At 40.3% G+C, this 25,003-nt stretch overlaps 1 protein-coding gene across 5 annotated transcripts in view; it reads left to right on the top strand.

The window, feature by feature from the left end:
- The window catches only part of DENND1B (DENN domain containing 1B), a 169,366-nt gene that overhangs the window by 53,074 nt on the left and 91,289 nt on the right, over nt 1-25,003 (top strand). For 4 of the 5 annotated variants that reach the window (XM_064454762.1, XM_064454764.1, XM_064454760.1 and 1 more), the window contains exons 4-5: nt 5,466-5,515; nt 15,081-15,200. In XM_064454762.1, coding sequence (XP_064310832.1) covers nt 5,466-5,515; nt 15,081-15,200 — 170 coding nt within the window. The remainder of the gene's footprint in view (nt 1-5,465; nt 5,516-15,080; nt 15,201-25,003) is intronic. The other variant, XM_064454763.1, reaches the window with a different exon arrangement.

The raw sequence follows: 25,003 nt of genomic DNA, 5'->3' as shown, positions 1-25,003 counted from the left end.
CCTTTATTGCAGCTACAATTTTCTGATGAGATTTTTAGCAGACGTAAGTGTTAAGTCTTTGAAATATAACTACTGTTGCTGACTTCGCATGGGTCCCTGCTGTGGGTGTGCGTTGCTTCAGAGCTAGGAAAAGGAAGAGTCAGTGGTGAGGGCAGAGCTTGCATTTTCATTGGCTGTTTTATGTGGCAGCGTTAGAATTTCACCTTCATTGAGCTGTAATGATGAAGGGCTCAACGCTGCAAGATGCTAAGCAGCCTGGCTTTGATTTAAGAATGAACCTAAATCTGTGCTTAACTTCAAGCATTTAAATAGTCCCACTGAAGTACTTGGTTCGAGTCAGAAACACCTGTCATGACAGTCTTAAATCTCAAGTAGATCTCTGTATGTTCGGACTGGCAAAGGGTGACTGAAAACTATGGTAAGGAATGGTGAAATAGTGCCCCCTTTGAGGAAATATGAGAGAGCAAGATGGGCTAAGAGTGAAGAAGAGAGGACTTAGGAGTTGGAGATGGAGATTTGAGGAGGGAAAACTGGTAAGAAGACCCAAAAGAGAGACCTGCAGTCAGGTGTCTCAAGAGAACACATTTAAAGAGATGTTAGTAGGGAGAGGAAGTTCTTGCAGGAAGAAAATAAGGCTTTTGAAGGAAAATTAGATGTAATACTAAAATAGAATAGCAAGTAGCTTTTGTCAACAAGATGCGGGGAGAAAGGAAGACTTTAGTAAAGAAGATATGAAAAAGATAAAAGACTGACAAAAAGGAGGATTTCCCCTTTCAGTGAAAAGGGGTGAGGGAAAATGACTTCACAAAAAAGGGTAGAGAAATGAGAGAAAGACAAAAGCTAGAAAAATGTTACTGAGAAAACAGTTGAAGTAAGAACAGCTGGGGGAGGAAGTGCAAATGCATTTTGTAACTAAGTGGGTGACCATTTATTCATGCTCCTATAATTGTATTTCTTTGGCTGATTTCTGCCTCAAAACAGAATAAAGAGGTGATGATAGACACTTATTTAGGACTAGTTTATAAGAGTGATTTTGGTAACCTGGTCTGGATTATGTAATTAAGTAATTCCAGTTATCTTGGTTACTATCTATTTCATTTGGGTTATTTCTTCCCTGGGTATCCTGATGTGTCTCTAGAATGGACACGGTGTGACTCTCTCTGTGTAAGGCTGTTCCCTTTCCATGTGTAGAATCGACCTAGGGGAGAACCCACCTGCTTGCTTGAGGAGCAGCCTAATGCTGCAGATAAACACAGAAATAGTTGGAAGGTAACAGGACTGTCTTTTAAAAAACAGTGACTGAACTGCTATTTATGATGTGGTTCAGCATTCTGTATACTGTGAAATATTCCGATCGGGGAAGATTTTTCAATCCTTTCACAGGGATGCACTTGGGAAAAATAAGGTTCTTTTCCTTCCCCACTTAAATGCAAACTGCAGAATATGTTATAAGAAAAAAGATGCTGGGGTGAATAGTTTCCATATCCTTCTAACCTCAGAAATTAATCAGGTTAAGCTTCAGTAATTATTCCAGTCATATAATATTAAGTGATGACCTTAATTTCTGTCAGTTCATCAAGTCATTAGTCTTCATCCACATAGAAAAAGGTAACCGATTCAAACATGTAAGTTAAAGTGAAAAAAACCACTCATACTGTGTAGAGATACATCTCTATAAGCTGATTCTGTAATATATATCAAATCTGGTGCATTTTTTTCTGTAGAAGCAGCTCCTGTACCTTCTTCCAGCTGTAGCGACATCCTGTTGTGTCTTGTTCAAGTGGAAGAAGAAACAAGTATCCTCCCAAATCAATGTGCTCTACTGTGTACACTGAGACAAAAACCAAAATAAACAAACCAAAAAAAAAGAAACAAAGAGAAATCCTAGCTTTTCTAGCTAGTAAGGAATGTGGTGTCTTGAATCTAACCAAAATGACTAACCAATAATTTCACTTAAGCGCTAGGTGGTGAGTTATCAGGAGCTTTTCTCCAGAAAGCTGTCATGTATGAGTTCAGAAGCGTCTTCTACCACCTTTTACATGGCTTTATAAAATGATGTTACACAGAATAAGCTGTATGGGTATCAAAATAAGCAAGGGACACTAAATAATTCTTACTTTTTAGGCTTCTGTAATCTCATCTCAATGCAGAGCCAGTGAGCATGAGCAGGCCAGGCTGGAGTTGTGTAGTGCAATTGATGAAAGTGAATTAATAGAACCACTGGACCATGAGCCTATGAGAGTACAAGTTTCTGCTGCTGTGCTATAGGCATAAAGGAAATATTTTCTTAAATGCCATTTCCATTTTTTGTTTAAGCTTTTTGTGAGGAAAGCAGCATGCTGTAGTTCACATGATATTAATTTTATGATTTTCTTCTTTGTCTTGGAGCTTGTATAAGGAGTGAGATAGTTATCCTTTGACTTAGCAATTAAACTCAATTGTGTATGCAACTGTAGACATTTATTTGGTGTTTGAAAGCAAATAGATAATCTTTTACTTGGGTTTGTTTTTTACATCATCATTATCCTTTTCACGGGTGTACAATTTCTTTTCTTTATGACGCAGTGACCATTCTGAAAGCATTAATACTCTGAGAACCAGAGGAGGAAAGAATAATGGGATACGTGAATCAAGGATATTTTGCTTTCTGAAGACTTGTACAACCTTTTGTCTTCGGAAATAAGCATAGTTTTGTGAAGCTATGAAAATAAAAGACAATAAATTTTTTTTTTTTTTGAAAGTGTGTATGTTGACTCAAGAGGAAGTCCTGGCTGAGTTATGGATCCTTGAAAATTATGACTCATTAGGAGGCAGAGCTCAAATTTTATTCAATAGAGAGGTTACTGAAAGTATCAACTGTAATTGTACACGAATAGCGACTGCGTATGTGAATGTGTAATAAATGTCATATGCATTTTAAATTTGTCTAGGAGCATCTTGGGGACTTCTTGTTTTCTTCCATTTTAAAAATCTGAATAGCACCTGTAATTAAGGGAGAAAACTGAGCCCTGGAAGCTAGGTAGGACTTCCATCTATTGATCCGTGTAAACCTGGCTTACGCTGTCAGGGGAGAAGCAGTCAACTGCTGAGCTGCTTTGTCACTGACATAAGCTGAGAGAGGGTGTGGGGTGTGGTTTTTTTTTTTTTTTGTGTCTATACTGTTTATACACCAGTCTATAGACCTGCTGGCTGGTTGAATTTTAAAGAGTGCGGAGGTTTAAAGACTTGTCCCCTGAGGGATGTTCCTGCCAGTTGGGAAGCGAGCTGAGGCTGCTCTGCAGAAGTTGGTTGCACGTGTGCTGGCTGGGGGAGGGACGGAGCAGAGCTGGGGGAAACGCTGTCCTGCAGCTCAGCCTGGAAAACGCTACAAAACATACCCGTAATTTCCAGGTTGTTTAGTCAAAATATTGAGCTAATACCTCTGGTTTTTCTGTTTTTGTTTTCTTCTTCTTGTGTGATAATTTATTCTGAGCGAATACAATGGGGAACATAAATGAATACATTTCCATACCCAATTCTGAGTCAGTGCTAAGCTCACCAGGCAGCAATTAAAATCCTTGGTAGTAAGGAGAAAATGACTTCCTATAGTGTGGGAATAGGTGCAGACTTGGAATGAAGATTTAAATACAGTATAAAATACTGTTTCTTTGGGATGGGAAAAACAAGCTTTATGAGACTGAAGTAAAGAAGCTATTTGGAAATGTTTAGGAAACTTCTGAGTAAAAAGTTTTGATTGGCCTGTTCTGTTTGCTTTCTTTTGTTAATTACGGCTACCACCAGCATCATGTATGCTTGTTTCCTGCCTACAGAAATTAAAATATTTACCTGCTCTGTTTGTATTTTGCTCCTTGCGTTTCCACAGTGACCACTCACAGCAGTCAGGAGGATGGTGCTTGAGCAGTGAATATTATATGTATTGCTATTGTTCATAATTACGTTAATAACCTTTCTCAAAACACAGTATGTGGCTTTCGTATCCTCTGTTATCTGCGCTGACAAAGTAAAAGTTCCAAAGATTTCTTGAACTCTCTTGTGTGACTTAGAAATTCTAGAAAAATTGACTTTGCTTTTTGTACTGCATGATGATTTACCAGGGCACATCATATACCTTTTAAAATGTTGCAGCTAACACATGCATGTTGTATTCAGAGGCATCTTTTTCCTGAACTGTTTGTCTGTTGCTGGTTAACTTGCAAGGCTTCTTCATGATTTACCTTATCCACTGAGCCAGGCAAATGTTTGAAGTAAATAGTCATTGTGGTGTGTAGGAATTCAAATACGTAATTTCTCCTAATGGGAGTTGACTGTTCAACATGTAGTAAACAGTGAGTTCAAGCTGGAGGGTGCCAACGTCTTCGATCAAGTTCTTAAGCCCCCATGTGCAGCTCTGGAAATTTGCAATCAATATACATTTTTCTGAAAATACACACCTTGTGGGATAGCTCACATATACAGCACTATATCTGTTACTGTTAGTCTGCTACAGAAAGGGAATTCTGTAGCTTTGCTGACCAACTGTTTTGACGTCGACTGTCTCTTCTTAGCATTTCACAGAGGGTTTGTTTTCCCAATTGGGAGCAAGGAAATAAAACCTGTTTTTCTGGGAATCTTGTAAGGTCATTGTTTAATATTTGCTGCTAACTGATCTGTTGTGGTTTTGGTTTTGTGGGTTTTTTTTTATGTGTATATATTTTTAAGAAAAATGTTGACTAGTTTGAGAGCATTTTTATATTTTAATTAACACATTTTATTTGCCACTAAACGGCTTCTTAAATAAAATTCTTCAAGAAAGATTGACATTATCCTTTCATATTATGGTACAAATGTAGATCCCGTGGATTTCCCCCCACTTCCCTTTATTAATAGCAAGGCTTGCTTGTGAAACCTGAAGGGTTAATCATATAAATTTCTCCTTTGGACCAGCAGACGATTTCCATCATTTTCAGCATTTGACTATGGAACATGTATAGAGTTGTTATACCTCTCTGTAATTCATTCTGCTGCCAACTTCATTCCCTTTTCTCTGCCTGCATTTTAATTGAAACAACATTTGTATTTTTGAGCCAGGATCTGTCAGAAGTCCCTGTGGCTAGTCTGTGGTACAAGTAGCAGCAGACGTGGCTTACCCATATGGTGTGGTGCTTCTTGTAAAATCCATATGGCCTTGTTGAAGGGAATCCCAGCGGGGATGTGAAGGGTGTTAATACCCTTCAGGCCAGGCCTTTCCCTCCTGGGGCTTCTATGGTATTGTCTTTGCAATCTGCCAAAGCACAAACTTAATTCCTTTTTAATAATCAATTATTTCAGTCCAGGAACGTGTGCTGTATTATTTTGCAATCATATATTCCTTGCATTTATTGTTATGAGTATTTTTCAATAGTTTTTTAGAAGAAAGCTGTAGGGCAGTTGCTAGAAAATACAGATAAAAGCCTTTTCAAAATCCTAACTTTTTCTTGTATTTGCAGGAAGTGCTGAACAGCGTTCCAAAGTTCTGCTTTCCTTTTGATGTTGAAAGGTATGTGTTACAGTTATCGCTTATTTAAAAATATTTCACAGAAATTGAAATTTAGCATAATTGCAAAGAAAGATTTAAAGAAAAGGAGGAGTATTTTACTCCCTAAACTTGTACCTGCAGATGAGAAGAGCACATCCTTTATGTTCAAGTAAGAATGAAATCACTGGTAGGAAATTATCACAGCAAAATGCAACCTTTACAGAATTTTAGGGATATCTCTTTCAAGGTAGAGCTATGTTCCAGCTCCCAGTTTTGTCCATTATGATTGTAAACACCATCTGTGTTAATATAAGGATAGAACATAGTTTCCTTCAAATGGCAAGCATCATAAAAAAAACATTACGGTGCACCGGGGTATAAAAACTCAACGAGCAGTACTGAAAACATGTTGTTTGAGTTCTATGCAGTTGAAGTCTTAATTTCTTTGAAGTAACTAATATGCAATTGGCTTTTCTCAGAGAAGAATCAGGACCATAATTTATAATTAATTAGCCCTTATCTTTATGGTGTGGCTTCCATGTAATGCCGCCAGTCATTTAAATTGTTCATATAAAACATTGTTATTAATTAAAATATTTAGGCTTGTCAAAATGATTAATGGTAATTAAATTAATCAGTTCTACTCACTCAGTTTGGAAAACTCATATTGTCCAAATCAGCAAAGATTGAATTTGAAGGTTGATTTGCATAATTAATGAAAGATACACCCAGGCAGTATGCAGGCTGAGCCCGCTTCAAAACAACATTGGCATCAGTTGTAGATGGAGACTGAAAAGATGAGAAGCACGTTGGCAAAATAAAGATCTTCATAAGCACAACTTCCCTGAAGTAAACTAGGTTGATTTAGTCTTTTATAGTTGAATTTAATTAAGTTGTTTGGGTTTTGAACTGGTTAAGCTCACTGTCCTTTAAGCAGTTTTAATGACTTACCTAATACAGTTGTCAGTGTTGGCTTTAACGCATTAATGTCTTTAATGTGCTTAAGATATGTACAGAATTCTGTTCAAAATTGGTAATGAAGGTGAATAATGGAAATAAAATTTGAGGATATCAGAAAAAGGTGAGGTTCTGTTGCTGCCATCCAGTGGCAAGAAGATAATCAGTGGCAGCAAATAATTATTTTCAAGTAACTCATCTTGCATTAACTATTGCTGTTGAGCCACTGAGAAGACACTTAGATGCTTGTATGAGATGGACAAGCTTAATCAGTAAACTGTGGGAAGACATGAATTTATAGTATAGCTAGGTATGTATGAATAACTGAATAACCAAAGGGGAGAAAAAAAACAAGGAAAAAAAAGAAAAGGAAAAAAGTTATGACATGTTTGTCTGTTAATGCTCTCCTGTGCCCCACTCCCAGACATGCTTTTTGACTCTTGGCCTCATACTTGACTGTAAAGCAGTGATCTCAAAGGTGCAAAATTTCTATGGATTTCATAAACATTGGCAGTTGGACAGAGGAAGGAGAGGCCCTTGGAAGCTGAGGTAGACTGATGAGGGGAACAAAATCGATGTGTTTGGTCTGGCCTGCTGACTGCTTAGGTAGTACCATCATATCTTTAAAATCAGCCACCGCACTTGCAGCTCCTTGTGTAGCGGGGAGCTGAGTTTTAGGGGATTTGTGGGAGAACGAAAGGCAGTGAGACATCAGGAGAGTATAAAAGAGCATGGACAAGGAGGAGGGGTAGAGCTATTGTGGGGAAAAGGACAGAAGTACTGGAAGCTTGTTCAAGAAAGCAGGTGACTGCTGGCAAGCTCTTTGTGGGAACAGCTTAGTGGCTGTGCAGTGTATGTACCAGTTACTACTCAGTTCAGGCATTTTCTATAGTGTAGACATATTTTACCACTTCTGTTTTTTTAAAGAAAACTGTTCAGTCGTCATCTGCTGTCTCAGTTTTATTTTTTGTTTTGAAATTTAGGCTGATAAAGCGTTGAGAAAAACACTTCTGTAGCTCCTTTTCATACGGCTTTTTTTTCCAGTGGACATTTAGGAAATGACAAGCATTTTAGTTTTTGTCTAGCCATAAATGTGCTCCACCTCACCTGTGTTAATTAGTGAATTAATTGAAAAGTTAATGAAATGAGAACATGGATTTGATGTTGTGTTATTCGCTGTGCTGCAGCGATCATAGAGATCTAGATTTGGTTCATACTGTTTGCCTCATATATAATCTCACCATACTTTATCTTTTATGCAGATGCTATAAATAGCTGTAGTCTACTCATTTGAACTATCAAAAGTGAATGGTGTTTAAAAGATCTATGGGTAACTCCCATTAAATTTAAACGGAAAGTCAAGCCAAAAAAGGCACAATGGTTTAATGTTTTGACCATGACTTAAACTTTTGAGTTTTATATACAATCTTTTATTGAAAGCAAGCACATAATTTCATTACTGCTTGTTATGGCTTACATTTTATTTTGAAGGGGTTAAGAAATGAATTGCATCATAGAAGTTCTTGAGCATTCTCTCCAAGAACCTGTGTCTTTTCTTTTGTGAATAAATTATTTTAGGCTTAATAAATGGCGCAACTGTGTAACATTTTAACAGCTTGCTTGTAGGTATTTATCAATAAGTTCCCTTTTCTTTGCTGCAAAATTCCTTTCTTTGTTTCTTTTCATACAGAATAGGAGGATTTTACATTTGAGAACATGGAGATTTTAATTTCCTTTTAATGTTTGCTAAACTAATACTAATACATCAGAAGAAAATACCTTGTCCTTTCTTTTGTTCCTTGAATCACTTATGCAAATTCTGCATGGTTTTCTTTACTTTTCTTTCTCCAGCGGTCTTCTGTATTTTTGCTCTCAGCCCAAAACTCAGGTATAACTGCAGAGAGCACACACCTCGATCTCTACATCCATCAGTTATTTAGCTGGATGCTGGCTTGTAAGCATGCAATGTCTCCTCTTGTTCCTTTGGGCCCCATTTCAAATTCAGTCCTAAGTTGTGCTACGTCACTGTTTGACCCCTCAATTTTATCTGTGGTTTAAATCTCATTTGTTTCTGCTGTTAATACTTCCCCTCACTCCTTCCATTTCTCTGTCTTTTCCCTTTCAGGATGCATGTCTTCTGCTGAAAGTGTAGCATGCATGGCTTTTTAGCTAAGGCATTTTGGAAACTGCCTGTAGGACCAGCATGGAGACAATGATATGTACCTCATTAATTTCCCCTGCTGTGCTCACCCAATCACTGGGAAATGTTGTATTTTGGAGTGTAAGAAGTGGCTCTACTGCTGATACTGTAGAATATTTCTCATTAGAATTCTCAGTAGAATATTGCTGAAGTATGAGAATTCCTGTGTACGTTATTTAAATCATAAACTATTAGCGTCAATGAGTAATGATGGCAGGAGTGACATAACTTTCACTCCTCTGTTCCTGGCTAATGCTGTCTCTGTTGGTATTTCTGGTAGAGGTCTGTGTGCAGAAAGACAGATATGATCAAGACAAGTGCAAAACAGTGGCTGGAGAGATCATTGGATTTGCAGATCTTGTAAAAGGCAGTTATAAGATATCTTACCCAAAAGTTTTTGCCTTCAAAGTAAATAGTTGAAAACGAAAAGTGAATAATTGAGAACATATTTCAAGCTCTACAGGTGAAGATAAATAAACTATAGCATTTTCTGTCTACTTCAGTCATTCCAGTCAGTTTGCAAGGTGGATTGTGAACTCAAAAATGCAGCAGTAGTTTTATATAATTTCTTTCCATCCTTTATCTCATTGTGTTATGGTATGTGTGTATGTAATATCAAATACATGTGTAAGAGAGAAGTCTCTGTAAGGGCAGGTTGCAGCATGAACTGTGCGCTGTGGAAGAGTGTAACTATTGGTTTTGAATGTGGGTTATTTGGTTTGCATGTGTGTGCAGGAGTGGACCTGTCTTGGGAGGAAGCCTGGGCACACTGAGGGAGCCGTGCTGTGCTCCGACAGACCCAAGGCCCCTGTATAGAGAAGGCTTGTGTTGCTACTTAAATATACCCAGTGAGACTCTTTGCTAACTAGTTGTGCTTTTAATGCTTATGTTGTTTTGAAAACATAACACCAATGTCCTGGTTTTGGCTGGGATAGAGTTACATTTCTTCCTAGAAGCTCGTATAGTGCTGTATTTTGGATTTAGTATGAGAGTAATGATCATAGCAACAACTAACTACTTAACTCAGTGTGTTAAGTAGTGTTTACACTAAGTCAAGGACTTTTCAGCTTCTTGTGACTGAGAAGGCTGGAGATGCACAAGAAGCTGGGAGGGGACAGCTGACTGCAGCTGACCAAAGGGATATTCCATAGCATATGACATCATGCTCAGTGTATACAGCTGGGGGAAGGAGGAGGAAAGGGGGGACATTTGGAGTGATGGCGACTGTCTTCCAAGTAAACATTATGCATGGTGGAGCCCTGCTTTCCTGGAGATGGCTGAACACCTGCCTGTTGATGGGAAGTAGTGAATAAATTCCTTGTTCTGCTTTGCTTCTGTGCGCAGCTTTTGCTTTACCTATTGAACTGTCTTTATCTCAACCCACGAGTTTCCTCACTTTTACCCTTCTGATTCTCTCCCCCGTCCCACTGGAGGAGGGGAGTGAGTGAGCAGCTGGGTGGGGCTTAGTTGCCAGGTGAGCCATGACACCCAAATGCTTTTTATTTGTGGGAATTTCCTTATTTCATGGTAGCTTCTGCGGTTTTCTCCCAACTCTTTTCTTTCTGATATGTAAGGTGTTGGTGTTTCTGGGGGGCAGAGGTCAAGTCAGATAGCTCAGGTGGAGCAGAGGAGCTCTCCACACAGGGAGCCTGAGCTGTGGACTCATGGATCACTGAGTGGGCTTGGAAGTGGAGAAAAATAGTCCCTGAAGCTTAGATTTGGGCATAGCAAGTAGCTGAAAGAGATGGCCCAACCTAGGGTTACTCAGTCTGTCCATCAGCTTGTACCACTATCTTAACATCTGTTTTTCAAATTCCTGCTTGAAATGGTTTCTAATCTGTTCTCTAATCTGGGGAGAATTAGAGTGAATGACTGGTGGGGTTTGCTTTTCAGCATCAGACTGGGAGATGAAATACACTTGAAATTTTCAGGTTTAGGTAGCAGCTGCCCAAGCTTTAATCAGAATTGTATACTTCAGTTACATTAGTCAAGTATGTGTATGTGACACCTTATAATTAATGATACCAGTAATGGTGTTTTCTTTTAAAAATAAGTCACCAAAATCTGTATTTCCATGCATAAAGTCTTTCATTTTTTGAAACTTGCTGAAAAAATGAACTTTCTGAGAAATCTTTCTGAAATCCAAAACCCTTTAGAAATTCCTAAATTTTGAAGAAAAAATATTTTCAAACACCTTCTATGTCCTAAACAGATTAATTTGGAAGAGGAGCAATTATTTTTGAGAAAAAGAGATAAATTCAATGATTAGACATGCTGTTTTTCATGCGAAGAAGAGGTTTAATTCCTGCCTCAATCACCTCTATCAAGGTGGCCTTAAAATGAGGCCTGAACAATAGATGTAAACAGAAATCTTTAAAATGACTCTCTACCTCCTCCATGGGTACCCAAGAACCATTTCGGCATTGTGTAGATATGTACTTAGAAATTTTTAAAAACTACTTTTATTCCTGTAGTGAACTGTAATAACTTTGAAAGAGCCCATTGTAGTCTGCAGGGTTAATAAGTATTTACACACATTCTTTGCTATTAGTGATTTATTATTGTTAAACCAAGATTAAATGTAAGCATGCAGGGCAGGAGTTGAAAGTAAGTCAAAAGCAAGGCAGAGGAATGAGTGAGGAGAAGGTGGGCGACGGTTGGGAGTGATTCGTGCCTGCTATCACTACACAGTGAGTAGGTCATGCTCTCTTTAAATAGCCAACCAGACCAGCATTTTGCAGAAGGTTTTTGAAGCTCGGCCAGTTGATCCTGCGCTCTGATAGAAAGTCTAGATAACATTTTGTGTAGGGAATTCTGGAATTTAATGATTGCGTTTTTATTGTGTTGATTTTCATGTTAAGGAAAACTTGAAAGGCATCATTGCTGTGTGGTTCAGTAGCAGTGCCAGGAGCTGCTGCCTGCCTCTGAAGGTGACACTTGACCTCTGAGCAACCTGAATGTGCCACAGTGAAACAGAGAGGTTCAAGCCCCAAGTCACATAGCCAACGTTTGTCCACATGATGGTGCATGCAATTTATATGTCAAATCTGTAGTGCTTGCACTTCTTGAATGTTTTATGTGTCTAGTTTATGCATTGTGGTTATCTATTGATATATTGAAATCCCCAGTCGTCATTTGTTTGTTGCCGTAAGGCTTACATGTAGTCAGTTTTAATTCTGCTGAAGAGGGGTAAAAAAAGCCAAGCATTCTTGCTGCCCCCAGATTTTAAGTGGAGTTTTCAAATTAGAAACCCAGAATTAATTCAGTATTTTAAACTCTTATCAGAAAACATGGTCCAGGTGGATGGTCACTGGCTTCTGTTAGCCTTTCCTTTGAAGCAAATGGGACCCAATACAAACTTTTGGGTTCTTTGTGGAGATTCATTTTTAGCCTTGGAGTATTTCTCAATTTGAAAAACTGTAACATGCTGCTTACATCTCTTTCTAAACTCTGTGGGAAGCAGTTTTCCAGCTGGGCCGTTTTTACACTGGCTGTCGAAACATGGAGTTCTCTCTCTTAAAGAAGCAAAGGGAAGACACTGAGTTGGAGGTGGTGAGATGGCACTGGAATTGCCTCCTGCTGAGCTGTCATAAATTGGCTGGGCTATTTTAATAGAGAATATTAGAATTTAAATCTCATTTTTGAAATGGTCTTATGTAGTGACGTTTTAACATAAGCTTTAATTGCAATACCTGTTATTTTCCCATCGCATACTCAGCTTTTGGGAAGGGAGGAGGGGAAAAACTGAAAACAAGAGATCCTTACTGATGTGAATTTTTTGGGTTAAGGGATTGTTTTCAAGCGGTAATGGAGCAGTCATTTGCCTGACATACATGTACACAGTACATTAAAAGCAGCGCCTGCATAGACAGGCATCTATTAGCAACAGCTTTTTGTGAATTACTAATGATCTCTTTGGGTTAAGATGGTGCCGAGAGACCCCAGCCTAACCATGCCAGGTGTTTTGCAGTGTAAGAAAAAGCCAGTTGTGGCTGTAGAAAGCTCCGAGCCTGATGGTGGGACACAGCAGAGTGGAGAGGGGCTGGGAGCAGGAGGCAGCTGAGGTTGCTGTGCATGGTGCGTGACTAGTGCTACGGACTGACCAGCTACTGCCAAATTACTGCGTAAGCCGCCGGCCACAGTGTGCAGCGGGTACTGAAACCATACTGCACATTTCAGTGGTGATCTGCTCTCAGCAATAAAGAGGAAAATGGAAAGATGTGAAATAGAGAATTGCATCATTGATAGGGGAATAATAACACAGTTATTGATGGCTTTCTGTTGTATCAGGCATAACATACAGGCCAGCATGCTAGCTACACAGAACCTGAAAAACGTAGGATCTAGTGAAAGCTGTCGAGCGTTTACTGTGTTTAAAGAGCACACTAGGTTGTTCCAGTCTATTGAAGACAAGTGGGGAAAATGCTTGTCTTGATGATTTGAGTTTAATTACCTAACTGAAAAAAGTCCATTAATTATCATGGATTTCCAGTGATTTATATTGGACTAGAGGAATCTGGTAATGTCATATATGCTCTGCACAGGCATTTGTTTCAGCCTAGTCACTGGATGATCACAAGCGGCTAGACTAAATTTAAATAAATGGGAGACTCCATGGTGGTATCACATAACTGATCTATAAGCTTTTGTCATGCACGTATTAAGCAGCGTAATGTACGTGTGTCCCATGTACCTTCTCTTGCCCTTTGATAATATTCTTCTTTCTTGGGAGAAAATTTTTATATTTTATTTTGGGTGAGATTTTAAAAGAAAAGAAAACCCCACAAGAAAAAACCCCAACCCATATTACTGGGGATAAATTAAAAAAAAAATAAATAAATTGTGCTCTTAGATTGGAAGACTGAGATCTGTGATGGTTCTCAGCTTCTGCAGGAATTACTTTTCTGCTTGATATCTAAGAATGAACCATACATGACACATGTTCATCATAGTGCTTACTAGCAGGTGCTTAGGTATTCTGCTGTAGAAGGTCATGTAAGAATGGGAAGAGAACAGAGGACAATGGAATTACGGCCAGAACTGCTACATTTTACAGTTTCAAATCTCCACATATTCCCCATAATAACTTTGTTTTCATTTGGTTTTGATTAAATCTTTAAAAGTCCCTTCCAACCCAAACCAGTCTATGATTCATTCTGTGCCACACATTACCTCTCCTGGCTGAAAATGCCAAGTCTACCTAAAGCTGGTTCTCTCTGGGAGATTTAGTTTATTGGTTTATTGTTTCTGTAAGGCTTACATTTATAAATAAATTGGTTATTTATTCAGTTTATTGGTGTTCTAAAATGCTTACAATGGATATGTTTTGCAATTTTTGTGAAGGTCACTGAAGTTTGGCCACATAGAAAAGTGGGTCTGTCCCATGCTCTCATAGATCCTCTGAAACTGACAAATTTTACAAGAGAGAAAGGCACCTCACTCGAGAGCATAAAGGAGACAAGAGACACATTGTGGCAGTGAAGATGCCATTTCTTCTTAAAAAGAAATTGGGAAAAGGTTCATACTGTCAGGCAGAACGTGGGGAGTCAGGAATGGAGGTTGGGAGTCATGGGAGTATGAAGAGTCAGTGGTGATACTGGATGGGAGGTAGAAACTGAGAACACAATAGATTAGCCTCCACTGCTGAGGGAACGCTGGCTGAGCAGAGTTTGGGATGAGAGGACTTGGAACATGAGGCAGGGAAATTTTGTGTAAATGCATTCTGTCTCAAGTGAGTGCATGGTTTGATACAGTCTTGAAGATATTATTACTTATTATTTTAGGTCTTGTGCTGTTTGTTCTTGATTGTTTTCTCACTTTTGCATTTCCAGAACCAAACAAGGTTGCACTGGAAAATGAACTTAGCAAAAAGTTGTTTGTTGGGCAGTGTGTTGTGCAAAAAAGGGAGAAAGCTGTGTGTGGGAAGTCTATGGGTTTAACCAGCGAAGCTATTCTGAAGGTGGGGAGAGAGGGGGAAAGAAAGCTAGTTTTCTAATGGCTGTCTTAAGCCAGGCCTGTATTATGACATTTAACAAAGGTTTAAAATTCTACAAAAAATTTTGGTTACCATTTTCCACTGTTGAGCTGTACTCAAAGCCAACAAGCTGTGGCAGGCTAGTGCTGCCTCTGCTTAGGCTTTACTTAGGAGAAGACCTTAGGAAATGCCCCGTCCATTCAGATGGGGGGCCAGATCCTGTGGAGCACATCAGTTGGAGTGTGGGGCTGGGGTGGCAGCTGGAAGCATGGCTGAAGGAAGGATTTGGGCTCTTCTGTGCCGAGGGGAAGGAATGAGGTGCAGGAGGCAACCTGGAGGGTGGGAAGGGAGAGAAGGATAGGGAGGCTTGAACATGAAAATGCTTGAGGCCAATGACTTAAATGCTTGTCTTTCGTGTCATTTAGTGGTTTTACGCTCTGTATCTAATTTTTCAGGGTGTCCCAAAACCAAGTAGGACAGCATTTTACCTTCGTGCTCACCGACATTGAAAGTAAGCAAAGGTTCGGATTTTGCCGTTTGACATCAGGAGGCAAGGTCTGCCTCTGTATTCTAAGGTAAGTCAGTGTAAGAAAAATTGAGTCAAGTAGTGTATAAGAAAAATATAAGAAAAAACCTCTCTTTTGCAAATCTTCTGATAACGCGTTATACTTTTCTATCAGGGTATCATTTCTCTACAACAGTGTTATCATTGATTTCACATGAAAAAAGGTCCCAAGTCCCACGTGATGGTATTCCTGTGTGAGGCTAAATAATTCTATTTAAATAACATGAAATCTCTGCTTAAAAGCAGAGAACAATACACTGCAGCTTTAGAGGCTTTGAGTATTTTGTGGATGTTTTTACTTTCTAATGAGATCTTTGACTGTCCAGTCAATTTAACAATAAAGTGCACTATTCTGTATTCCTCTTCTTGGAAAATCTTGTTTTTGGGGTGTCTTCCATGTTCTTTGGCCAGACTATATCTAAGCTAAGACATGCCAGAGCCAGATAATTCTCAATAAAGAGCTGCTTCATTGCAGAAGAGATATTGATGATGGAGAAATTGCCCCAGTGAAGTACTTTGTTCCTCCCTCTGCTTTTTCTTTCTGCTTCTGTAAGCTAATTGTTTTGGTAATGAAAAAACAATTGTTTAGCTGTCCTAAAACCCCTTAATTAAATTAATTAAAAGGCAGAGTGCTTTAATTAAAAGGCAAATTTGCCACTTAATTTAAGAGCCTAGCAGCCTGTAATGTCCATAGAAGAAATGAGAACATCCAGTTCAGCAGCACATGAGAACAAGAAGATTGAAGTATAATTGCCTTAAAAGCGAGAATCCCCAAACAAGGCGAAAGAGGGGCCATGTGCTGCCAAAGAGCCAAACCCATTGGCAGTAGAGGGTCAACTTGGAGAATTGAGGGCTTTAAAATGAGGAACTCGGGGGTGGGGCCAAAGTGGCAATGCTAATGCCATCACATACAATGGGGGAATAAGGCAGGATGACCAGAGCAGTGATAAAGGTGCTGTAGCGACCTCACGCGATGACAACTAGGAGACCAACCACCTCAAGGGTTTGCATGGCTATAGTGGGTCCTTGTACAGCCCTCTGGGGAAACCTGCTCAAGCACCTCTCTGAAATGCCTGTACACCAACGCATGCAGCATGGGGAATAAACAGGAGGAACTAGAGGTCTGTGTGTGGTCGCAGGGCCATGATCTGATTGCAGTCACAGAGACATGGTGGGATAGCTTGCATGACTGGAATGTGGTCATGGATGGCTACAGGCTTTTCAGGAAAGACAGACCAGCAAGGCGAGGTGGGGGAGTTGGTCTTTATGTGAGGGAGCAACTGGAACGCATCGAGCTCTGCCTTGGAGTGGAAGGAGAACAGGTTGAGAGCTTGTGGGTAAAAATTAAGGGACAGCTAAATATGGGTGACACTGTTGTGGGTGTTTACTACAGGCAACCTGATCAAGAAGAGGAAGTTGATGAAGCCTTCTACAGAGAGCTGGAAGTAGCCTCACAATCACAGGCCCTAATATTTGCTGGAAAAGCAACATGGCAAGCCATGTACGATCTAGAGGTCCTCGATGCTCTGCAGGAACCAACTTTTTGATGCAAGTGGTGGAGGAACCAACAAGGCAAGACGTGCTGCTCGACCTTATCCTAACAAACAAGGAAGGGCTGGCTGAGGATCTGAGAGCTGGGGGTAGCCTTGGCTGCAGTGACCATGAGATGGTCGAGTTTAGGATACTGCGAGGTAGAAGCACGGCTGTAAGTCAGGTTACAACCTTGGGCTTCAGGAGAGCTAACTTTGGCCTCTTCAAAGACCTGCTTGGAGGAATCCCATGGGCTAGGGCTCTAGAAGGCAGGCGGGTCCAAGAGAGCTGGTCCGTAATCAAGGACCACGTCATCCAAGCTCAAGATCAGTGCATCCCAAGGAGGAAGACGTCAGGCAGGGGAACTGGGAGACCCACATGGATGAGCAAAAAGCTTCTAGAGAAACACAAATGAAAGAAGGAGGTTCACAGTGTGTGGAAAAAGGGACTGTCCACTTGGGAGTAATACAGGAATGTTGTCAGGGTGTGCAGAGATGCAATGAGGAAGGCCAAGGCCCATTGGAACTAAATCTGGCAAGAGATATCAAGGATAACAAGAAAGTCTTCTTTAAATAATCAGCAGTAAAAGGAAGGCTAGGGATACAGTGGGCCCACTGCTGAACAAGGAAATGGCCCTGGTGACACAGGATGCAGAGAAGGCGGAGCTACTGAATGCCTTTTTTCCTTTGGTCTTTACTGCTAAGACTTGCCCTCAGGCATCTCAGCCCTGAGAAGAGAGATAGACAAATCTGGAGAAAGGAAGACTGCCCTTTTGGTTGAGGAAGACTGGGTCAGAGATCCCTTATGCAAACTGGATCCTCACAAATCCATGGGCCCTGATATGGGATGCACCCATGAGTGCTGGGGGAGATGGCGGATGTTCTTGCTGAGCCACTCTCCATCATCTTTCCTGGTTGATCCAAACATAGATGCACCATCAGTGAAGGAAGAGTTAATATGTGAATTATTACAGGAGCTTGACCACTACAAATCAATGGGCCCTGATGCCATCCACCCGAGAGTGTTGAGAGAGCTGGCTGACATCATTGTGAGGCCACTCTACATAATCTTTGAGAAGTCATGGAGAACAGGGGATGTCCCAGAGGACTGGAGGAAGGCAAATGTTACCTTTATGTACAAGAAGGGCTTGAGGGAGGATCCGGGTAACTATAGGCCCATCAGCCTTACTTCAATCCCTGGGAAAGTTATGGAACGAATCATCCTGGGGGCCATCACAAGTCAGATGAAACCCGTGACAGGGAAAAGCCAACGTGGCTTCACTAAAGGCAGATCGTGCTTGACAAACCTGGTGGCCTTCTATGACAAAGTGACCTGCCTGGTTGACATGGGGCGGGCGGTGGACGTTTTCTACCTGGACTTCTCCAAGGCCTTTGATACGGTCCCCCACAGCCTCCTCATGGAGAAATTAATGTGTTATGGCCTAGACAAGTGGTCTGTGCAGTGGGTGAGAAATTGGCTGACAGGCCACACCCAAAGGGTGGTGGTAAATAGCTTTTTCAAACTGGCAACCTGTCACTAGTGGGAGCCCCAGGGATCGATATTGGGCCCAGTGTCATTCAACATATTGATAAGTGACCTGGATAATGGCCTGATGAAGTTTGTTGACGACACCAAACTGAGTGGGGAAGTAGATGCTCTGGAAGGGGGAGTTGCTGTGCAGGAAGATTTGTATAGGCTGGAAGAGTGGGCCAACAAGAACCTTATGAAGTTCAACAAGGAGAAGTGTAAGGTCAGGCACCTGGGAAAACATAATCCAGGAGTGCAGCACAGCCTGGGATGCACCTGGCTGGAGAGCAGCTCTGTGGAAAGGGACCTGGGGGTCGTGGTGGACAGAAAGCTCCACATGAGCGCACAGTGTGCTGCTGCGGCCAAGAAGGCCAACAGGATGCTGGGTTGTATCAAAAAGGACATCCCCAGCAGAGAGAAAGAAGTCATTATCCCACTCTACTCAGCGCTTGTCAGGCCACACCTGGGGTACTGTGTACAGTTCTGGTCCCCGCTATACAAAAACAATGTGGACGGTCTGGAAGGGGTCCAGAGAAGGGCGACCAAGATGATCAAAGGACTGGGAAGCCTGCTGTATGAGGATAGGCTGAGAGAGCTGGGTTTGTTCAGCCTTGAGAAAAGGAGGCTCAGAGGGGATCTCATCACCATGTACCAGTACTTAAGGGGTAGCTACAAAGAAGATGGAGACTCCCTTTTTACAAGGAGTCACATGGAGAGGACAAGGGGGAATGGACGCAAATTGCTCTTGGGGAGATTCTGATTGGATACAAGAGGGAAATGTTTCACGGTGAGGACAGTGGATGATTGGAATAATCTCCCCAGGGAAGTGGTTGACTTGGTCACGTTGGATACTTTTAAGATTTGTCTGGACAGGGTGCTGGGCCATCTTGTCTAGACTGTGCTCTTCCTAGACAGGTTGGACTAGATGATCCCTGAGGTCCCTTCCAACCTGTGATTCTGTGATCTTTGAAAGGTCCTGGAGGACAGGAGAGGTGCCTGAGGACTGGAGGAAAGCAAATGTCACTCCAGTCATCAAAAAGGGCAAAGAGGAGGACCTGGGAAACTATAGGCCAGTCAGCCTCACCTCCATCCCTGGAAATGTGATGGAGCAGTATATTCTGGAGGTCATCTCCAGGCATGTAGAGGAAAAGAAGGTTATAAAAAATAGTCAGCGTGGATTCACCAAGGGAAGACCGTGCTTGACCAACCTGATAGCCTTCTATGATGGCATGACTGGCTGGGTCAATGAAGGGGGAGCAGTGAATGTTGCCTATCTTGACTTCAGTAAGGCATTTGACCCTATCTCCCATAGCATCCTCACAGGCAAGCTAAGGAAGTGTTGGTTTGATGAGAGGACAGTGAGGTGCCCAGAGAACTGGCTCAACAACAGAGCTCAGAGTGTCTGGATGGAGGCCTGTCACTAGTGGTGTTCCCCAGGGGTCTGTGCTGGGTCCAGTCCTGTTCAACATATTCATCAATGACCTGGTCGAAGGGACAGAGTGCACCCTCAGCAAGTTTTCTGATGACACCAAGCTGGGAGGAGTGGCTGGTACAGCAGAAGGGTGTGCTGCCATTCAGTGAGACCTGGACAAGCTGGAGAGCTGGGCTGAGGGGAACCTGATGAAATTCAACAAGAGCAAGTGTAAGGTCCTGTACCTGGGGAGGAACAACCCCATGCACCAGTACCAGCTGGGGGCTGACCTGCTGGAAAGCAGCTCTGTTGAGAAGGCCCTTGGAGTGCTGGTGGGGAGCAAGGTGACCCTGAGCCAGCAATGTGCCCTTGTGGCTAAGAAGGCCAATAATATCCTGGGGTGCATTAAAAGGAGTGTGGCCAGCAGGTCAAGGGAGGTAATCCTCGCCCTCTAGTCTGCCCTAGTGAGACCATGTTTGGAGTACTGTGTCCAGTTTTGGGCCCCCCAGTTCAAGGAGGATGCAGAACTGCTTGAGCAAGTCCAGCGGAGAGCTACGAAGATGATCAGGGGACTGGAGCCATCTCCCTTATGATGAAAGGCTGAGAGACTTGGGTTTGTTTAGCCTGGAGAAGAGAAGACTGAGGGGGGATTTCATAAATACCTATAAGTATCTGAAGGGTGTGTGTAAGGATGATGGGTCTAGACTCTTTTCAGTGGTGCCCAACGACAGGCCAAGGGGCAATGGGCACAAGCTGGAACACAGGAACCTCCACCTAAATATGAGAAGAAACTTCTTTCCTGTGCGGGTGCCAGAGCAGTGGCACAGGCTGCCCAGGGAGGTTGTGGAGTCTCCTTCCCTGGAGACATTCAATACCAGCCTGGGCACGTTCCTGTGCCCCCTGCTCGAGGTGTATGTGCTCAAGCAGGCGGGTTGGACGATCTGATCTCCAGAGGTCCCTTCCAACCCCTACCATTCTGTGAGTCTGTGATTTTGGAGAGTAAGCTAGGAAGCTTATGGAGAAAAGTAGAATATCAGGTATGTGGACAACACAGAGGTCAGGCAGTCATGGAAGGTATCACTAATATAGACCACATGAGTAGAGGAACAAACCCAACGTTGAGCTGTAAAAGAACATCAGTAAAAGAATGCGCAGAGAGGAGAAAACAAGAGCAACAGATAACATAGAAACTTGTAGAGTAGTTCTTAAAATTATTGGAAATACCAAATCAAGACCGCTGTGAGCTTTTAAACAGATTCAAAACTAATGTTGAGAGCCAGTACACTGGGCTTCTTTGGACAAGTAATTTTAAAATATGTATTTGCTATAATTATTATGAAAAATAATAGTAAGTACCATATAATGAAAAGAGCAAAAGGAAAGGAAAAGATTTTATTGTGGAAATTAATTAGGGTTTTGGCGTGTATAATTCTTAACCCTTTTTTCTGTGATACCTTTTGTTGATATATCTTGTTAAGGCCCAGAGAGAAAATGTATGTGTATGCTTTTAGCTCTTTTCTCTGAGTTAACTTTTCCTTCCCTCATCAAACTAGAAGCAAAATTTTTTGCTTGTACTCCTAACATTGTCTGCCTTCAAATGCTATAATAACAAATGTTTAATCAGTTATGCACACTTGAGTATGCGCGTTTAAATCCTGTGTGTAGTGCTGCAAAGCAAAGGATGCAAATTCTCAGCTGGTGTAAAGTTGGGTATTTCTTTTAACATTTTCCTGCAGACATATATCAGCTAAAGATTAGTCAATGATCTGGCAACTAGAGATAGTCACAGAAAAATTAGCTAAATGAAATGGTCATAACTAACTAAAATCTAAATAAAAATCTTTGAAAAGAGCAGGAACAAGCCAGTCAAAGTGATGAGAAGGAAATACTACAGAAATTTGGGTAGGCTGATGAGTGGGGAACAGGACACAACTTTTCTCTTGTGAAAGTCTTTTGCGTATGGTACCAGGCCATGTGTTAACCTGTGCCAGGGCAGGTGAAGAGATAGGATTCGAACTCCTGAATGTGATTCTTAACTGAAAACTGAAGAAAAGGCTGCTTGTCCTCAGGTTTAACACAAACAACCTAAAGCTACTTCTAAGATTAAAGTCTTGTAGTTTATGGGACTTCTCTCTCTAATTTATTCTTCACCTGAAACACTAATTAAAGGAAATAATCTCTGAATTTGCAGCCACATGGTCCTGCTTTAATTTGGATAGTTTGAAAGAGAAAATATACTTGTGTATATAAAATTTTTCTAAAAGTTTTATGTTTTTTTTTAATGTTTTATATACACATGTATGTGAATAGTGCAAACAGAATTTTCTCCCAAATGAGAATGTTTTGTTCAAGTAGTCTGTATGTTTATATAGTGAAATAAAAATCCCCCTAGCTATCTCCGGCATTTTTGTTTAAAGAGCTTAATTGTGGTACAGTATTATCTAAAATGATCATGTAGAGCTTGACTGCAGTTGCCAAATTCAAAGTGCAAGTAAGTGCAAAACCATAGTAAGATGATAAAATAAATCTTGGATTATTCTCTGGAAGTTTTGTGGAACTCCTTTGCAAGATTTGTTTTTTTTTTTTTTCCTTTAAACTGCATGGCTGCTTTGTGAAGCTGTTGGTGTGAATCCTGCTGTGTCACCTCCTCCCTCTCCACAAACTCTTGAGCTAATGCAGCACTGTAGGAATATTGTAATATATCTGGTTGTGCTCATATACTATACTGGACCTTTTATTCTAGTTTTACTTTTATGTTTTAGCCTAAATAATAATTTTGCTAGTTGACGATTGAAGTGGCACAGTAACGTAAAGTGAATGTTCATTTTTGAATACTCAGTGTTTGCTTTTGAATAATAGAAGACTTAATACTTGTGGGTATTGTTTTATTGCTGTTTGAAGTAGGAATAACACTTTCTGGGATTACATGGAATTGTTTTTGAATTACCTGAACAATTTTAGTACAAAGTGCAAACAATTTGACTGAAATTTGTTTTGATAAAAATCTTGAAACTGTTCATGGACTCTGAGGTTGTCCTTATGTATCCAGAGGAACACAAAATGCATCCTTAAAATGCTCGGTCTTAGATTTTATTAATTTTATGACTGTAAAATTGTCACCTATGTTTCTAAATGAAATGCTCTAATAAGGAAGACATGTTTATGTTGTAAGCCTTTGTACTACTTCAGTTCAGACCATGCTTGAAGCTTTCTCGCTCTTCCTTTAGGCAAATCCCTTAGAAGCAGAATGTTTCAATTTTACACATTTTGTGTCAATTTTCCAGACAGAAAAGTAGCCCCTAGACATTAGACATTTAGCTACGGAAAGGCAGTTTCCTTAGTTTTATTTGATTACTAGAAGTTAGATTCCTGCTGATAGTTCAGGACTGTTAGTGGTTACCTGACTATTTGACAGAAAACATTTCCTCTCCTTTATTTAACCTTTGACTCATGAATGTAAAAGTTTTATCAGACCTATAGTAGAAGCACCAGTGAGGTGGAAGTCTACTTACGGCAACAAGGGTTGTGCATGACTTTGAATAAAAGTCTGAGCTCCTGCCTTGTGGCTCATTTGGATTAAAAGAAAATGCTAAGTACGTTTTTAATTAACCATGAAATATCTTCGCCTCTTGCTTTCGTGACAGGCAGCGGCTGTACTTTTAAATGAAGACCACTGTATTCTTAACCAGAGAACACATATCTATTGAAACAATATTGCGTGTTTTGATATTTTTCTTTATTACGGGAGAAATGTTTTGTGGCAACTTTAGAGAAATTTTTCCATGTTGCTGGAGGTTTTATGTTTGTCTTGTATGTTTGTTCCTCAAGCATGAGGAATGCAGCAACAATGTGTACAATTAAAGAAAAATAAATAAGAAACCAATAATGGTTTCATAGTTTGAGAACCTAAATTATTTTTATTTGAAGTTTATGTTTCTAAATACATTAAAAATTAAAGCCCTGTTTCTCCCCTCTTCTATCTGCTGTGAAGGGGTTTCATTGATAACCTTTTGACATTTTTGTAAGACAGCTAATTGATTATGAAATGCACTGCTCATAAATAATTTTATGAATACAAGTATGATGGTATGGTCTTTCTAGTAATGGACTTCAATTTTGATTTGACCAGTTGTTAAGGTACGTATTAGTGTGACAGCTTTGAGTTGGGAGTAATATATTGCAGGTCTCCTGTGTTAAATTCAGCCATTTCAGAACTATTTTTTGCAGACACTGCATTTCTGTACTGACTTGAAAGAAATTGTTACCCAGTGCAACAGATGTCGATGGACATTTTTCTGCTGGATGATTTATCTGTACATAGACTAATTTTTCTGTGCTAAGCCGAGATTAAATAATTTTGCAAGATTTGGCAACGGGACAAGCTAAGAAGATTCTTTTACCTGTAATGCTCCTGGTTTTTAGCTATCATATGCACAAGTGCCATATACAGTGCTTTAGCTAATATGATGTACTGGATAAAGATGTAAAGCCTCTATCATGGGAATATTCATCTATGGATAAATCTAATAAAGTAGTCCAAATAAATCCACATGTACTTGCAAAATCAGCCTGTGATATAAGAGGACAAAAATGTTGCTTGAGCCTTGAGGATGTTACAAAATAATAAGAGCTTATAACTTGCTCTTTCAATTGAGAATCTAAAATACTACCTGATAGCTGTCTTTATGATGAACAAACACCATGTGTTTTTGTTTACTTTTGAATGCAGAGATTCGTTGTATGTATACACGCAAAAATGTCCTCTTAATTGTTTATGAAAACAACAAACGTAGCAATTCTTTATTATGCTGAATTAATAGCAATTAGCAGATACATAAAATATAAAGGGATTTTTTTTGCTTTTCAATAGATTATTGTAATATTTTGTTGCAGTAAGAACAGTATAATTAAAAATATTGACAAACTTTTGCAATTAAATTGTGCTTTTGAAGAACTGAAGACTATGTGGAAAAGAAACAGAGGACAGGTCTTAGTGGCCTTTGGTTTCATGCCATATAATGTAATGGAGCACTTGTTTTGATTTCCTTAATTTTTCACATTTAAGAGGCATGTTGAAATTATATTAACCTCATGTCTGCGGTTGTAAGGCTTAAAGCAAGTCTTTTTCCAGTCTTTCAGCTCAGAAATGAAACTGGCATTTTTAAACTAAGTTCAAATAGTTTGCTTTTACATTGTTTTTCTTGGCGGTTTTGTTACATGAAGACATGCAAGTGTATTATCAACCTGATTCTGCTAAGAGAAGAAATTCTTGTATGAGTACTCTAGTCAGCATGCCTTGCTGTATGAAAGAAAAATCTCCCTTGGCTTTCTGCTAGGGTTCGTTA

Source organism: Phalacrocorax carbo, chromosome 6 (assembly GCF_963921805.1).
Source record: "Phalacrocorax carbo chromosome 6, bPhaCar2.1, whole genome shotgun sequence".
Lineage (NCBI taxonomy): Eukaryota > Metazoa > Chordata > Aves > Suliformes > Phalacrocoracidae > Phalacrocorax > Phalacrocorax carbo.
Note: the sequence above shows the minus strand (reverse complement) of the source record. Positions and strands in the feature narration are given on the sequence as shown.